Source organism: Ptychodera flava, chromosome 2 (assembly GCF_041260155.1).
Source record: "Ptychodera flava strain L36383 chromosome 2, AS_Pfla_20210202, whole genome shotgun sequence".
NCBI classification, from domain to species: Eukaryota; Metazoa; Hemichordata; class Enteropneusta; family Ptychoderidae; genus Ptychodera; species Ptychodera flava.
This window is the reverse complement of record NC_091929.1, coordinates 12,464,960-12,481,763: the sequence shown is the minus strand read 5'-3', so window position 1 is coordinate 12,481,763 and position 16,804 is coordinate 12,464,960. Positions and strand designations below refer to the sequence as shown.

Below are 16,804 nucleotides of genomic sequence, written 5' to 3'. Positions count from 1 at the left end.
CAGATTGTACCATATATCTATTTTGGTACAATATTTGGAACTTAAGATACATACATATTGGTTATTCAAGTTTAATACATGCATTATACTGCTGATCCAAAAATCTGAAAAACAATGTGCAAATCTGACCAAACTTATGCAGCATAAATATGATACCTACATTAAATAGTACAAAAGGCAAAGTTGTTTTCTTGCATGTACAAAATGCATTGATGTGTAGAAACATGGGCATTAATTTAGAATGGTGTGGACAATTATTTCAGGGACAAGACACTATTAGCACGGATGATGGGAGATTATGAGTATCTGGCCAAGAGTTATGGATTGTCTGGACCAAATGGTATGAAATGTATACTTGCATGCTATGATTTATACATAAGAAAAGTTGAGGCACTGACAGGACAGGCAGTTTATTGTGTACACTTCAGTTTTACCTATGATTTATATGTGTACGTCCTTGACCTATCAGTTTGCAATTTGTGCGTCTGTTAATAATCAGCATGCATTGTGTATGATATGCTGTAGAACACAATTATGATAATTTGTTGTAGTTTTTCGTTGACTTAAGACATTCACAGCTAACATTGATTAGTCAGATAAATTTAAAGGAAGGGGTACACAGTGGGTCAGATCTTGATAAATATTTGCAAGCTATTGACAAATGATTGTTTTCCTCTGTAGAAATTCTTGTGTTTATTTCTCAATTGAATTCTTACACATAGTATTAATATGTATACTGGCAATGCAAAATGTAGTAACCATGAATTTCTTTGAAATAAATATTTAAATTGATAAGTTTGCATATTACAGGTACATCCTCTCCAAGAGTTCACACATGCACATCAAATTGACTTCATGAACACCAGTCATGTCTATACCTACTAAGGTTTTTAAGTAATTATGTCAGTTTTTGTTCCTTGTCTTCCTCACATTGAAATAATTTAGGGAAATATTTTTGCGTATGCTGTGTGATCAGCAAGGAACAAGCACAGTTGCTGAAGCAGGAACAACTATTGTCATCAATGAAGATGAGAAACCTTGATGATATCAGAAAATGTCACAGTGAATTTCTTTCAACTGGTGGAAACCTAAGGCATGCCATGCAGCACTACAATAGTGTCAGAAAGCCACTTTTCAATGTACCACTGCACAGAGTATGTACTAATCAATTCAATCCACTATGTTGTTTGCTTCCATTGACCAACTAAACATATAGCTCTGTTCTGTTTCAATCAGTTCACTTTACCTTTCTCTGACAGTTCAACAGACCACACTGTGACCTATCTACATGTATGCATGCCACTATGTCCATAACGGTGTGCACAAATAGAAGTTTATTAGTGAAGCTATATGAGAAAACAAGTTGACAATGAAGCCAGCACATATGTCAGCATTTGTGATCAATCTAGTTGTTGTATATTTTATGTAGTGTTTTCTTCATAAATAGGTAGGTATGAAAGTTACAAGATATTGTCATACATTAAAAGTAAAAGATACATGTGCTAACCCTTATATTTTATCACAGGTTGCAGTCCCAGGGTTGCACATCAGTCCTGTTAAAAGTTTTTCACCATGATGGAAGCTAGCTGTGCAGTACTGGATATCAAGATCATCACGAATCTGGAGAGAGATGATGACATTGATGAACCCGTGCTGAAGCCTGCTGGATTTGACACATATGTGGCCATGTTGAAACAAGTCGAGACATTACAGTGTGAAGCGAAAGAACTCCAAGAAGAAGCTAAGACCTTGGCTGATAGTGTTGAAAAGGCTCTCCTTGCTGATGATGACTGTGACAATGATGATGATGATGACGACAACAGTGAAGATGATGGCAGACCGCCACTAATGACCTTGGGCAAAGTTAAAAAAGCCCAGGAGAAAGTGCAGGAACTCAGTGAAGAAGCTGACAGGAAGGTTAGTATTTATTAATAGAAGACCATACTACATTAACAATAAAAATACATGATTTTGTGATAATTTTGAAATCTTGTGAGACGCAATTAATTTCAGTGGCAGTGAGTTGCTAGCCAAGTCAAACTTTTATCAAACTGGAATAGTTGCCATGTTAAATAAACATGTAATGTTTGTTTAGCCTGTATCATGTGAGAACACCCACAGATAACCTGTCTAGCAACCTGAGATCTCAGAGGGTCTCCTTCATCTTTGAAAATGGCATATTGATACCAGAAGTAAGATCATTTTGTGATGATAAGCAATAACATTGTCAATCTCAAGTGCACAGTCATGTCTATGCTGCATTTTCAGAATTTTGGCTTGTGCACATTTGTAGTGCAGTCAATACTTTCCAGACAACACAGTGTTTATCTTTGTTTTCTTAGATATCTGAAGCTACAGACGTAGAAGCGAAACTGCCAAAACAATGTGGTTTTGTAGTCTGCGGTATTGACCAAGCTCTGCAGTCATTTGGTGTTGGACGTCATTCTTACCACGGGCAGGCATTCATCGGAAATCATGTGAACAAGTGCTGTAAAGTATGTGTTTTACAACTGTACACTGTTTTGTTGCTAAAGTCAGTAAAAGGTTCAGTATTCTGCTTGTCATGATTTTCAAGCTTTCAGTGTCAGATTTATTATGTATTTCGTCTACATTATTTTGACCTACTTTCAGTGAAACAACTCTGTTTGCTTCTTTGAAAGAAAGTTATCATATCCTTTTTTTATTTTTTGTGTTTCAGTAAGAAAACATTCAAACGTTGTGCAAGAGCGTCATCAGGACCACAGCAAGAATATGCCCATAGCTGAATGAACAGGCTGCACACATTTGTGGTCTGTATAAGCCAATATTTTCAAAATTTGCAGCCTGCCATAATCTTTAGAGTACAAGCAATAGAATGTCAGATGAATATATTAGCATTCTCAGTTCATGGACCAGTATATGTAATGATGACTTACCATTTTAGGATGTTTTCACATGTTCAAATGAAACTTCCTTCAGTTTTATCTTACATGAAATATCATTGGAAAAGTTGAATTTTTAGCATGAAAATATAAGAATGAAATACTTCTAAATGCTTTCATTATGATTTAGTATATATACTAACAAGTACAGATGTAAATAACCTTGTTTTGCTTATCTATTTACAGAATACAACGACCCTGGCAGTTGCAGGTGTCCATTTGATTTCAAGTATTTCTCATTTTTTAATTTTGTCTGTATTTTCATATTGTATTTAAAATAAAGGTATTTGATCATTTCAATTTGTATTTTTTCAGTTTCTGTGTACCTTTCCTTTTCGTTTCCTATATTTTTTGTAAAGCTCTTTATTTGTCCCTTTTTTAAAATACAACTTTGTGGGATAAGTTACTTTTGATATTCAGAGAGTTTGTAAAAGATGTTTGCCCGAAACTTTGTTATCGGTACATGTAATTTATTTGAGTCTTGTCACTTCAAGAAATAAAAAAAAATGTTTTATTCTATATGCACGTGCCTGTTTGATCATTTATGTTATGGTTTGAAGTAATTTTTAATAACATTACAGTTAATTTGCCATTGTGCTGTTAAAACAATCACCGTATAATACAAATAAGGCAATAATACATTGATTTCTGCCTATATGATGAAAAAGGTGCCTCTCTAATTTTTGCCGTTTGTGGCACTGTTCTGTGGCTTTCGATTGAATGTGTATCCATAAAGTTCGCACACGAGTTAAAAGTCTGGGCCTGCTGGGTATCGCTTTAAACTGCTTAGTGTCACTTTTCCGACAAGCATTTAATTACTCCTTGGCCTAATAATGTCCCTCTCTCTGTACAGTATTATGTATAATTCTGCACTGCACGTACAACAATTAGAAGTCACCCCTTTTGACAAAATTAAAATAAACAACACCTCTTTTTCAGAATTCCCAGAGCTTCAATGAACTAGTGTTATTACATTTCTATATAATACTTATAGCCCCTAAACTTGTAATAATAATTAATAAAGTATTATATAGAAATAATAACACGAATAATAATAGGTTCAATTTCCGTGAAAATTTCACCATAAGGGTATTTTGGGTCGAAAAGACCAAATATGATATCGATTTCACTGCCCCATGTTTCCATGGTAACCATTTTAGGTGTTGAAAATTTCAGTTTTTCTAATATCCCTTGAAAAGTTACTTTGATTGATATGAAAATTATCTAGTGGGGAAGTTCGGGTCAGAGAACACAATGTCAGACTTATTTTAATTTTTCGAGTTGCCATAGTAACTATTTGGGATTGAAAATGTTACTTTTCCCTAATTCCTATTAAAGAACTCTTAATTGATGTAAAAAATTGATAATAAGGGGTTTTCTGATTAGCACACCAAAAAAATCACACTCATTTTAATGTGAGATGTTTCCATGGCAACCATTCAGGAGTAACAACATTTTTTTTCAGCAGTCCCACAGCTTCAATGAATTGTTTTTTAGATTTCTATATAATACTTACAGCCCCTAAACTTGTAATAATAATAATAATAATATAATAATAATAATAATAATAATAATAATTATATATATATATATATATATATATATATATATATATATATATATATGTATATATGTATATGTATATATATATATATATACACACACACACACACGCACACACACACACACACTGACACACACTGAATTATCACTTTATATTCCACCTTTTGTTTTGGGGCGACTTGCAGCGATTTCGAAGCTGTTATCCAATTGGTTGGCAGAATCTTACCTTATAATTAAATAATACAAACAAACTCCCTAAGTTGCTGTGAATAGTGACAATCCACCAATCAGATATAACCTTGCAAACACGCTGCGAGTCAGCCGTTTGTTTTACCTTTGTCGCGCGCAGGGAAGGGGTCAACCTGTTTTCGAAAGTTGGAATAGGAGGGTCAGCCACTTTTTGACGTCGGCAAAAATAATCCACCGCCCCCACCCCCCGGCCGAAAAAAAATGACCAGTCCCTTATGCCCCATTGACATACCTATGGTGACGGAACACACTAGCAAAGGTCACCAGGAAGTTAACCAGCACCAACCGATTGCGCCCTTTACGTATATATACAACCGATTAAATATGTTGAGATATAACACAGCGCGACACCTACACTTATTTCTTATCTAAGAGAGTCACTGTCATACACAATACAAAGACTGAATGAAAGAACATTTGGCCAATAAACGGATAAAAAAGTGATCGAATGCCAGCATACGGTGACTCATGGTTTGTGGGGCCTTCGAGAACGTGAGTTGAAAACTTGCCTCGACGGGACATTGTGCGTAAGCATTGTCCAAATTTTGAAGTTAATTTCCGAACATTGGTATAAATAGCGCGACTGAAATTTGTCACGGAACGTATCAAGTTACATGGAGAGAGTGATTTACTTAAAATTACAGATGTTTCTATGCTGACCTGTTATGCATGAGCGATGACCAGGAATCGGAAACGACAGCAAACACAATCGGAGTAACACAAAGCTCCCGTTTGATATCCTACGTAATGACGTCCATCATTCACCATGAAGAACCTACAAGTGTGATACTAGCCTCGTCTCTGTATTATACTATAACAATGGTTAACTTTGAACCTCTACTCGGTAGAGCTATTTATTTTGCAAATATTTAACCAATGTTCCCTTTATAATGATTGGCATTCCTATTTTGTTTGTCCAGTACAGCTGCGAAAGTCATATTATAATCGTAGAGAAAACTCTCGCTCTTTCTTTATAAGTAAAAAATTCCAAGGTTTTACGACCACATTGCTATTATAAATTGGACAACTTTCAAGATTATTTAGAGGTTATAAACGGCTCGCTTCGCTCGGTGATTATTTCCCGCCAATATGCTAATTTTCAGTCCAGAGGTCTTATATCCGCAACTAAATACCCGAGCGCACCGTTTATAACCTCATTATAAAATGCTAAAGTTAAAAACAAGTGGACAATTGTCGTTCTTTTAGGCCGAAGTTGGACGAGAGTTCAAGAGCGCACAGCCTCACACAAACTCTGAAAAGAACGTTTCAGAACGCGCGCGTGCACAGTTGATTCAATAAAATACGGTAAGGTAACGCATCGATATTGCGACAACGATTTGAAGAAATTTACTTGATAAAAAACGCTCAAAAAAACTTTAAAAATTATGTTGTTGTCACATAGCCGTCGCTGCTTACAGAAATTCTTCATTTGTGTCTCATCAAGCTGCACCAGACTAAAATTTAACAATCAAAATCAATCTCAAGCCGTAGACTTGTTCGATATTATGGCGCGTTGACGCGTTGAACTCTCAAACTGGCGTTCGAAATTTGCGCGAGCTCAAAAATGTTACGCGACGCGCAGGTCTTCTTGTTGAGCATATAAACCCCGGCTCCAGCCAATCAGATTGCCGGATTCCAGCTAAGCATATTATAATCCACGCTAAAGTCTTTATTGGAGTTTTAGGTGAAAAATCAACAAAACTGACACAATGAAGCCAATTACACGTTACAAGGTTTGACAAGATTCGTAACTGTTCTATGGTACTTGTTGCTTTGAAAACTACTTTCCTAAAAGTTGCATATACCAAAAAAAGCAATAGTCAATTTACACCATAATCTTATCAATAAAGTAAAATAGCTATTCATGAAAACATAAATTGATTGACAGGCAAACGTGATCATATCAAGAAAAATTATAACTTCTAGTTTCTTGTATGAGAAATCTTGAAATTGTGTATTTCGTAAAGGAAGTAGTGTAATATACATACTAATATGCCAGTTTTTGCATTGTTGTCGTCGCTAATTCCTGCTGTCGCCATTTTGAAGGTTGTAAACAGTTGTTGTTATTGTCTTTCCAACAAGGGATGAAGTCCATTCGAACTGAGCCGCCGAAACATTCATTGACAGTGCTATAAAATTGTAATATGCCTTGTTGCACATAAACTACAGGAGAATATGTGTACAGTACGTCAACCTAACTACCAAACGATGAACATTTGCAATCGAATTTCAAATTGGAAAACACCCTTTGGATTCTTTTTAAAGTTTGCCTATTAGGCGTATGATTGCCAAAACTGAAACTAGCTTACGGTAGTATGCGCCTCGAAATTGAAAGTTTAGACTAAAACCTTTGCTCAAACTTCGTAAAGGAATCTTTAACCATTCTTCAAATCAAGAATAAAAAATCGGGAGTCTCCTTGCAAATTTTGGTTCTAGTCTAAAGAACAAATTACTTAAGATTAATCGATATTTGAAATTCAAAATGGCCTCCATTCTCTTGTTAACTACACGGAGAAAAATAAATTTTCGAAAAAGTAAGACAGTGAACGCTTTTTTACACCAAGAGCCCTAAGATGATTACCCTCTACAATTAGTGGAGCGAAAAATAATAAATATTAAAGTTTGAGTTTCCAGCATTCTACCTTAATATCGAAAGATGGCATCATAGTATATGCTTAAAGATTGACAGAGGATTATATAATTTGCGCCGAAGTAGATTGAGAGGAATTATATATACATACATCAGATAATGTTTTTGTTCGAATATTTTACATGGAGTGAAACTAGTAATTAACTTTTCAAAAGTATACACTGTAGAAAAATTTATAATCAACACGATTGAAACTAATTTGGGATAATTTGATGAAGTAATGCCGATTTAATCTACAAATTTTATCTCATCTGCTTTTCTTTTTTCATTACTCACTTGTTTTTATGAGTAATTTGCGATATTGCAAATGCAGCTATAGGCCATAGCACCTAACACGTTTGAGAAATTTGAAAAATATGGAGATCAAATTTTCCAAAATTAATTCCAATCGTTTTAATCATAACACTTAGTGATCGTTATAATTATACAAACTATCTAAAATGATGGAGGTAAATAAGAAATAAAGTAAAGAAAACAAGGTAAGATAAAGTGAACTTAAAGATTTCTTTCACCTTGGTTCACTATACAAGATTAAATCCAAATTGGTCCTATTGAGATTATCGTAAAATATAGACATTCAATCTAAAGAGTCTGACAACAATTTTTATACTCTCCTGTTTTACATGTGCTAACAGCGAGGAAACATTGTTGACATTCCCATTATTTTCATATTCTCTGTATAAATCCTTTTCTTCAAAATTGACTTTTTAGGATATACTATCTGAAAGCTGTTTCCGCTACAATTATGCGATCATTCAGGACTTCCAATCCACTCGAAACAGTTTCGATCTGGTTTCCTTGTACCCTCGAGATCCTGTGGCAAATAAAAATACAGTAGAGAGTCAGATGCAATAGCCTGAGCTGTTTGGTTTGATCAAATGATGTTGTTGAGACCCTGACATGACATTGACTACAACTTACAAATGGACTCTTGTGGAAAAATCAAAACGTTTTCAAGACCTCTCACCTCCTCGAAGCAGCTTCATTTTATCTTCGTCACCAGAAACTACCATGACCTAGATTATCATATTCAAAACACCGAAATGTGAATGACATATAGGATCGAAATTCCAAAAGAATACAGAATGGCAGTAAACGTTATGGCAGGTGAACGTTAACAAATTCGGCAGAACAGACATAGGGGAACAAACAGACAGCCTGGAAATAAAACAGGTAGCCGAAATGAAAAATCTCTGACGGAAAGGTACTTGAACACAGAATCTAGATGACAAACTGCGCACACTTTTTGATCGAAACGTAGGTTAACCCTTTGAGTGCTTTACTTTTTCCCACCAAAATTTTAAGTGCAACATTCTACCAATATTTATGAATTTTATGTTTTTGTTTTGAAAATTTTGGAGCAAATAGACATCACATTCAATATCTACAGTTTGTATCAAAAGTTTGGCAAAATCTAAAAAAATGACTGAGTCAATTTTGTAAAGGCGACAAAATTGACTCCAGAGTTAAAAGGGTTAATTAAAGAGGTAGGCTTTTATAACTAATAGTTTGCACAACTTTCAAAGGAGATCAACGGACTAAAATCACATAGAAAGTCAATATCAACATCAGTATAGCGAGAACAGTGCATTGAGGAATGCTGCAACCCCTTGTAAAATGGAGTGACAGCAACGAAGATATTAAAACCGAACAGGAAGTAAAAGAACAGAATAAGCTCATTTAAAACTTAGACAACGCCAAATAGTTTATGCAATTGGAGCAAACAAACGGACAGAGTCGAATGCTCTGTTATGATAAGGTCAGTGGAGACATAACGAAGAGGTCGACAAAATAACATACCATAGGTTTCGTAGCGTAAAGTGCAGAGCAAAAACTACAATGCATAGCTGCTAATAGGATAGCTAATACCATGGAAACTGCTCCTGTTGCGACCATGGTGATTTCCCATGGTGAACAATGTTTTTTCTGTAAATGAGGGTAGTATTAACAATAGGAGAGAACAACTTCAATAGTAATTCATTGTACACAAGGCTTGCAAGACTCTGCTTAAATTTGTAATAGTACATACAAGAGGGTGAGAAAATATAATGTTACAGACACACATAAATATTTCATATATCTATATATAAAATATGATTAATTACACACACACATATAACAATATATATATATATACATGTCTTATTACATGCCTCGAGGTGATTGCAAATCAGTGCATTGATTTGAATAGGAACATCCGGGATGTTAGCGGGCCGATGAACGATGTACTGACCGGTTTCCATGGTTAACCGGGCCAGTGATGCCTTTCGATCTTTTCGACGTCAAAGTAGACGCTTAACGCTAGATGTAAATTGTCCATGCGCGCACTGCTATATGGACTTCCGTTAAAATCTGTTTGATGCAGGTCGATAATGGTAAAAGTGTTTGAAAATACCCTGCATGTAACTAAATGTTATATAGCATAACTGTGAAGAGGCATGTAATAAAAATAGTATTGCCTGCATGGGTGTATGTGCCCTCGCAATAGGAGACAATTTGCCTACCCGGCGTCGGGCAAATTGTCACCTGCTCTCGGTGAATATAATATATATTATATATATATATATATATATATATATATATATATATATATATATATATATATATATATATATATATATATTAGATAGATAGATAGATAGATAGATAGATAGATTGAGAAGGTAACAAGTAATTCACACAGCGTGTTTTAGCAGCGATTCAACATGATTTATCGCCCTCTATTTTGTAAACATGTTATGGTATTTGTTATAAGGACACGGTAGCACCGACAATGTAAGTAAATTTTCTCATCTCTCGAATTGTCCCGGGTAGGGGATGAGTGTCCTGATGACATAGCAAGCACTTTGAGAAGGATACCAAAAGATAGAGGAGATTGTCAACGTACCTGGTAACAGCTGCTGCTACCACACTCATTGGCCGTGTCAATTAGTGCAAATGTACCAAAACCAATCAGAAGAGGGCAAAAATATGCCGCAGACAGAATTGATGCTATCAATGATGTGGCCATCTGAAAAAATAACAAGATATGATTTTATTCACCTTGCCTTGATGATACTGTTGTAATATTACTTCTCATAAGCTTACTTGCAATCCTGTAATGCAAGGGCTAAAATACCAAGCTTAGTGACGATTCGTTCACATCATCGTCTAGGTAACATGAAAACTCAGAGAACACATTTTTCCATGATCCCGGCGACCTTCGCCTCACCATACGGAATGTAGTATCCAAGTTTGATTTTTAGGATGTTTGTTTTCGTGCTCCTGGTGCTACTTTTGGACCATTTACTCTGTTTTATGAGCTCGTTTCGATATAGAGGAGAAGAAAATAAACTAAAATTAAATAAAATTTTACCCAATAAAATGAAATATGCATGTTGTTACTTGAAAGTTAAATTCAGTGAAGATAGTTGGTTATTCAAAATGTTTTTGATAAAGTTGATTCATATCAATCAAAACATTAGGTTTGAGTTCATGCAGAGAACATGGCAATGTCCCGCTTTGTTCATATCGGATAATCTCAGCTTAGGGCCGTTCAGTTTTTACGGCCTGTAGGGGGGGGGGGCAAGATCTTGTCGCCGGTGTTCAAAAAAATAGACCCCCCTGCATTTTTCGTGAAAAAAGATGACCCCCTTTGTTAGACAAAAAAATTTAATGACCCCCCTCCCCCGTTGAAATATAACCAAAACCCATATGTCAAATTTACCCGCACGGTTTTGATTTGAACTCCAGTACGCGGCGCACTTTATACGTGTAGCAGAGATGCCAGTGCACAAACTTCTCAGCCACATCCATTGAAACGTCTGTTAATTAGGACGACTGTAAGGCAATTTTTAACTTTATTTCCATAGACAACTTATGTCCATGGACATTGTATAAAGTAAACTTTATTGGAGTGGTTCGCCAAAGGCAGCCCTCCGGTTAAGAGGGTCATGGGCCATTACGTAAAGTCAACTTTATTCTAGTGGCAACCAAAGGTGGCCCACTGGTAAAAAGAGGGTCGATCATGGCCATTGCATGAAGTAAACTTTACTGAACAGGGCCGCTGAAGGCGTCCGGCCGTTAAGATGGTCATGGGGTATTACAATAAAGTCAATTTATTGTAGTGGGCCGCCGAAGGCGGCCCGCCAGTAAAGAGGGTCGATCATGGCCATTGCATGAAGTAAACCTAATTGGAGTGGGCCGCCAAAGGCGTCTGCCCGTTAAGAGGGTCATAGGTAATACATAAAGTATATTTATTGTAGTGGGCCGCCGAAGGCGGCCCGCCGGTTAAAGAGGGTCAATCATGGCCATGGCATAAAGTGAACTTTATTGTTGGTATTATTGTTCTTGAAAATGTGGTGACCCCCCCTTTCCTACCAGTGAAAAAGCGATGACCCCCCTTTGCAGATTCCAAAATTACGATGACACCCCCCTGGATTTGTCGCCCCCGCGCCGTAAAAACTGAACGGTCCCATATATCAACTTTGGTGAACAATAAGTTATAAATGACTTAGTTTTATATCGTTCATGTACTTACCAGTCTTCCTTTGCTTCTTTTGGCGACTGAGATCAATGCAACAAGTCCCGCCGCTGCGATCTGAAAACACAGTGTTTGATAAGTGTCTCTATTGGTCTTCAATGACTACAGCGTTTTCGGCCAAATTGGAATTGGTCGTCCTTTACTCCGAATTCCAATTAAGGTTCCAGGAAAAGGAAATTGGTATTTTAATCTAACAATCTCTGGTGGTTAATAAACTCAGAACCTCGTAATTATACATTTTCTGAAAGTCTTGATATAGCGGAAACATTTTGGGTACCACAGTGTCGCTATTATTTGCTAAACTATCACGCGACAGGAAATTGTATAACCTTTCAAAAATCGGTTTTTCCCTGTGTTTTGTCTCAATACTTCAAAATATCCGACTGAAACTTGCTGGAATGCAAGCTGTTACAACGTCTTCCAAAGAGTGTCTCAGATTTTTTATATATTGTTTAGTTTTTTTTGGAGCACAACTTTAAAGAAATCAACTAGGATTAAAATCACTGCTCTGGAAGATTTTCTGGCATAAAAATTGTTTTAGAAGGTTAAAAAATTCTGAGACACACATTGGAACACAAATTTCAGCCACCTATCTCAAAGCATTGAAACAAAACATACGGAAAACCGATTTTTTTAAGGTTATACAAATTACTGTCACGTGAATGTTATTTGAAACAATGGTAACCAAAATATTCCCCTATATCTAGGCTTTCCGAAAATATATAATTGATGGAGATGAGCTTGTAACCACTAAGAGAATTGTTAGCTTAAAAGGTCAATTTCTTGTCTTGAAACCGTAAATAAGTTTCCTGATGGCCGTAGGCAATATTTCCTAGTTCTGAAATAACCCTCGAAGTGGCGGTCAAGGATAAAAACTTTAGCATTTGCTTCAAAAGCTATGATAGGATAAAAATATGATCACCTAATGTGCTAAAACAGCTCAAACCTCTCTTCACGTAGAGAAAATATCACATAAGCTTACTGTCCCAATCGCTTCCATCAAAGTTCAGTACTTTACCTGGCCTATGCGAGTGTATTTTGACAAATCATAAACATTTCCCACTTTTGTTTACCTTTTGAGTTTTTATGGCGTTTTTTTCATGCATTAAGTTATTCGACCATTATTAGGGCGTCCATGAAGGTACGCCATTAATGAGTCGGGTCCCAAACATTTCAGCTAGTGCATTCTGCATCGGACTGGACATAAAAGGCGTCCGCATCTACGTCTGATAGTTAACCACTCAAAAATATTGACATGGTCCTTCATAGTCCATTTTACATAGCCGCTCCCTTTCGCGTTTTTTTGTGTGATTGATTTATAAATACGTTCAACCGACTTTGATGTTTTTTTTAAATAAAAGCACAAGGCTTTATTGAGTGATTTCAATGATTTAAAGGTTCGAGAAATACCAACCACCAGAACTCCGCAGTATATACCAAATCCAACATTCACCCACTTGCGTGAACATGACCGTATGACTGCAACACTGCCCGCACTGACTGCTCCAAGCCCAATCACGACTTGAGTATACAAATGACCATTGCAGTTCTGTATGGAAGGGCGGCGATTTTCTCCTGTTTGGTCCAGATACTTGTGATGAACGTTGCTGATCTGGTAGTTCTGTGTCGATGTTTGCCTGTCTTTAGTTCAAAGTGCAAATAATTCATGAGAATTTGTTGCCACGAGTATAGTGGTACAATAAGATCAAATTGATTGGCATGAGTGTGGAATAAGTAACGTTCTCCGCTTATTCTTTCGCAGGAGGTTTTGAGTGACATATATTTACAAAACCAAGAATTATTTATTATTTTACTTCTGTTCTGTTTCGTAAAATGAAACTACTGTATTTGTATTTGTTGATTTAATTGGGTGGATCTTTCAATCTTCCATAAAGATAACAATGACGGTCAACTTGAACGAGTCTCCTCATAACTTTATGGTCGAAATATCAAATCTTGATAACACACATAATATATATATATATATATATATATATATATATATATATATATATATATATATATATATATATATATATATATATATATATGTGTGTGTGTGTGTGTGCGTGTGTGTGTGTGTATGTGTGTGTGCCTATGTGTCTGTGTGTGTCTTCGTGTGTTTATGTCAGTGTCTGTGTCTGTGTGTCTGTGTACTTTTTACATTCCCGCCACATATTTGTTGCGTAAAGTAAGAGCTGGTTACGCTTATCATTGATAGCGTTCGACTGATGAAATGCTGATTGTGAATTTGCATACGTTATCTTGGAAAATGAAATGTCAACAATAGCTTTTCTTTGACGCTTTTGGACACTTGCATATATTAGCTGATGGTGATAGCCGTATGTTTATGGCTGTCTCTACATCCTAGTGAAGTAGAATTTTATCTATGTTTTAAGTGGATACTTACATGCATATTGTTGAGAGGGCTTATTCTACATAGGTAGCGGATATTTAGTACAAAATCTCGTGTTTTCAAAGGTTGGATCCTTTATAGCTTTGGAGTACGGTTAAACGTTTGCATGTACTGTATGCGTTGAAACAACTCTCATTTCTACTTATTTTATGGAATGTGTGAAATAATTCAGAGAATGGTCAGGGCTAAAAAGAGGCAATGAAAGGTTTAAACCCTTTGACTGCTGTAATTTTGCTGGCCAATGTTTTAATGCAATATTTTACCATTTTTGTGAACTTTTCTGTAAGTTTTTTTCATAATTGTGGACCAAATGGGCATAACCTTTCATCGACTACAAACTTTTGGCAAAAATTAGAAAAAATTGACAGTGGTATATTTCATAAAGGTGATAAAATAGACTTTGGGGCTCAAAAGGGTATAAAGTCTGTTGTAAGGGATGACTCCTCTCAAATTTAAACGTTTGGGCGATTGTCCCTGCCGTGTCATCCCGACGTAAGAGACGTTGCATCCGGTTTAGAAATAACCAGACAAAGATGATTCTTTCGACGACAACCTTTATCTTATTTATAAATGAAACATCAACCGTTTTAACAACCCCTCACGAAGATCATAAATTAAGTTTGTACCTGACTTCCGGGATTCCATATGGAACAACAAAGTATTGAATTGATGAATGCCAGAAAAAAAACGACAGGCCTGCCGCAAATATCACGATAGTTTCCATACTCGCGCACCGACTATCAGTGAACTATAAAAGTCAAAAGAGAGTAGCGAAAAATCAATGTTCGATCGAATATGATAAGATAATAGTACACCCGATAAAATATATAGATAATTAGAATAACTTTGAAATGCGAAAATTAACAATATACATAGGTGTACTGAACACATTATGGTAGAGATTCACAAAATCCTCGCAAAAAGGATGGCAGCGCGTATCTTTTTCTGTTTTTTTTTCAGCATGCAGAAGGAAGAACAAACAAACGAGCTTGCTATTTCTCATCATCGGCGAGAAGGGTAATTAATATTTTATCCAGCAGGTGACTTTGAGAAACTGCCCACCCAGCAGGTGTACGATTTATATAATTTGCATCGATGACTTGCAAGGTGTGCTTAATATTTTGAATAGCTGGAAACTTTTTCATGAGTCGAGAAATTCATGACAATTTTTTTCATAACGGTCGTTACTAACGGGACGTATCATCATGTGCCAATCGTTAGATTTTGAGTGTTTACCAGACAGATTATGTTAAGTGAAAGATCCTTTAGCATGGTATTATGTAAATGTTTCGTACCTATTAACAGCTTGATTATAATCGTTTCCGGACAGCTATTTAGCCCCTAAGAATATGCCTTCATACCATATTATTGCCAATGCGGTGTTAATTATTTTACCCCTTGCGTATGCCAGACAAACTCTAGAGGCAGTTTGGTGCTTAGCCACATGTGTTTTCTTGTAGAATAGCTTGCAAAGTCGTCCGAAATTGTAAGTAAACTGTCGCGAAGCTGAAAAATGCAATCTTTCTTTATGCTAATTATGGGCTTCTTTCTAGTCAAAATCAAGGTAGTCTAAACCTTCGAACTTGTTTTTCATATAAAATTTAGAAAGGTCTAAAAGTTAAAAATACAACAGATTGTTTTACTTACATAGGCCCGAGTTACAACTTGAAATTGTATGATCAGTAGTATTGGACAACAAAGAACTGTACAGATTATAGATAAGACCAATGAAGCTTTGACCTGAAAGAAAAATGTAAGTTTACGAGTAGGGGCTGGTACACGCTATAAGTACTGCTCATGATTTGAATATTAAAATGTCATGTTGTTTGCAAGACGGTCTGCAATAAAAATTGTGAAATAGTAGAGGTTGATCTGGTGACGTAATGAATACGCATGCACATTCTATACCGGACTGTATTTTATCGAAGAAAATCCTCTTGACACAAGATCATGATGGCACTACATATTTCCTGTAAGTTCAGATTTCAGAAAACGTAATTGTAGCATTTTCCCGTGACTTTATCTCGACGTCAGTGGCTCATTTTATACTTATATCTACATCAATGCTGCATAAAATATCCTTCACACTTGCTTCTTTGCTTTATAGAATTGCCGAAATAGTGTACGCCTATCCTGCAGTACATAATAATATTTTACATGTTATTTGATATCTAAATATAACACAATACGAAACGAAAATGTTACAAAAACAGAATTATGTTTGACCCTTTCTACATGATTCTGATAACGAAGATATAAAGCTTCGGACATCATGTCTGACAGAAAAAGGTTGTACAACAGAGAAAATGCAACTATACCAAATAAAAGGATTGTTGTATTCCTTTCATTATGTGAAATTTCATTACGACACGATGAACACCAACTTGAAGCTGCTACATTTTACTGGTTGACATGACCTTTGACCCCGGGTCAACGATAGAAACACAATCCGTTTTTTTTCTTTTTTATCATTAATCCTTGTG

General features: G+C 35.9%; 2 protein-coding genes across 2 annotated transcripts in view; one reads left to right on the top strand and one right to left on the bottom strand.

Annotated features, from left to right (window-relative positions):
* LOC139114700 (uncharacterized) overlaps nt 1-16,804 on the bottom strand; it is a 426,568-nt gene that overhangs the window by 49,691 nt on the left and 360,073 nt on the right. The window lies entirely within an intron of this gene.
* On the top strand, nt 1,565-3,440 carry LOC139114682 (uncharacterized). Its single transcript, XM_070676551.1, has 4 exons — nt 1,565-1,917; nt 2,343-2,495; nt 2,699-2,789; nt 3,108-3,440. Exons 1-3 carry the CDS (start codon nt 1,573-1,575, stop codon nt 2,699-2,701), a joined length of 501 nt encoding a protein of 166 aa, XP_070532652.1. The 5' UTR covers nt 1,565-1,572; the 3' UTR covers nt 2,702-2,789; nt 3,108-3,440.

Coding starts and splice junctions, on each gene's coding strand:
- LOC139114682 (XM_070676551.1), top strand. CDS start 1,573: ATGATGGAAGCTAGCTGTGCAGTACTGGATATCAAGATCATCACGAAT. Junction 1,918..2,342: donor GTGAAGAAGCTGACAGGAAG/GTTAGTATTTAT, acceptor TTGTTTTCTTAG/ATATCTGAAGCTACAGACGT.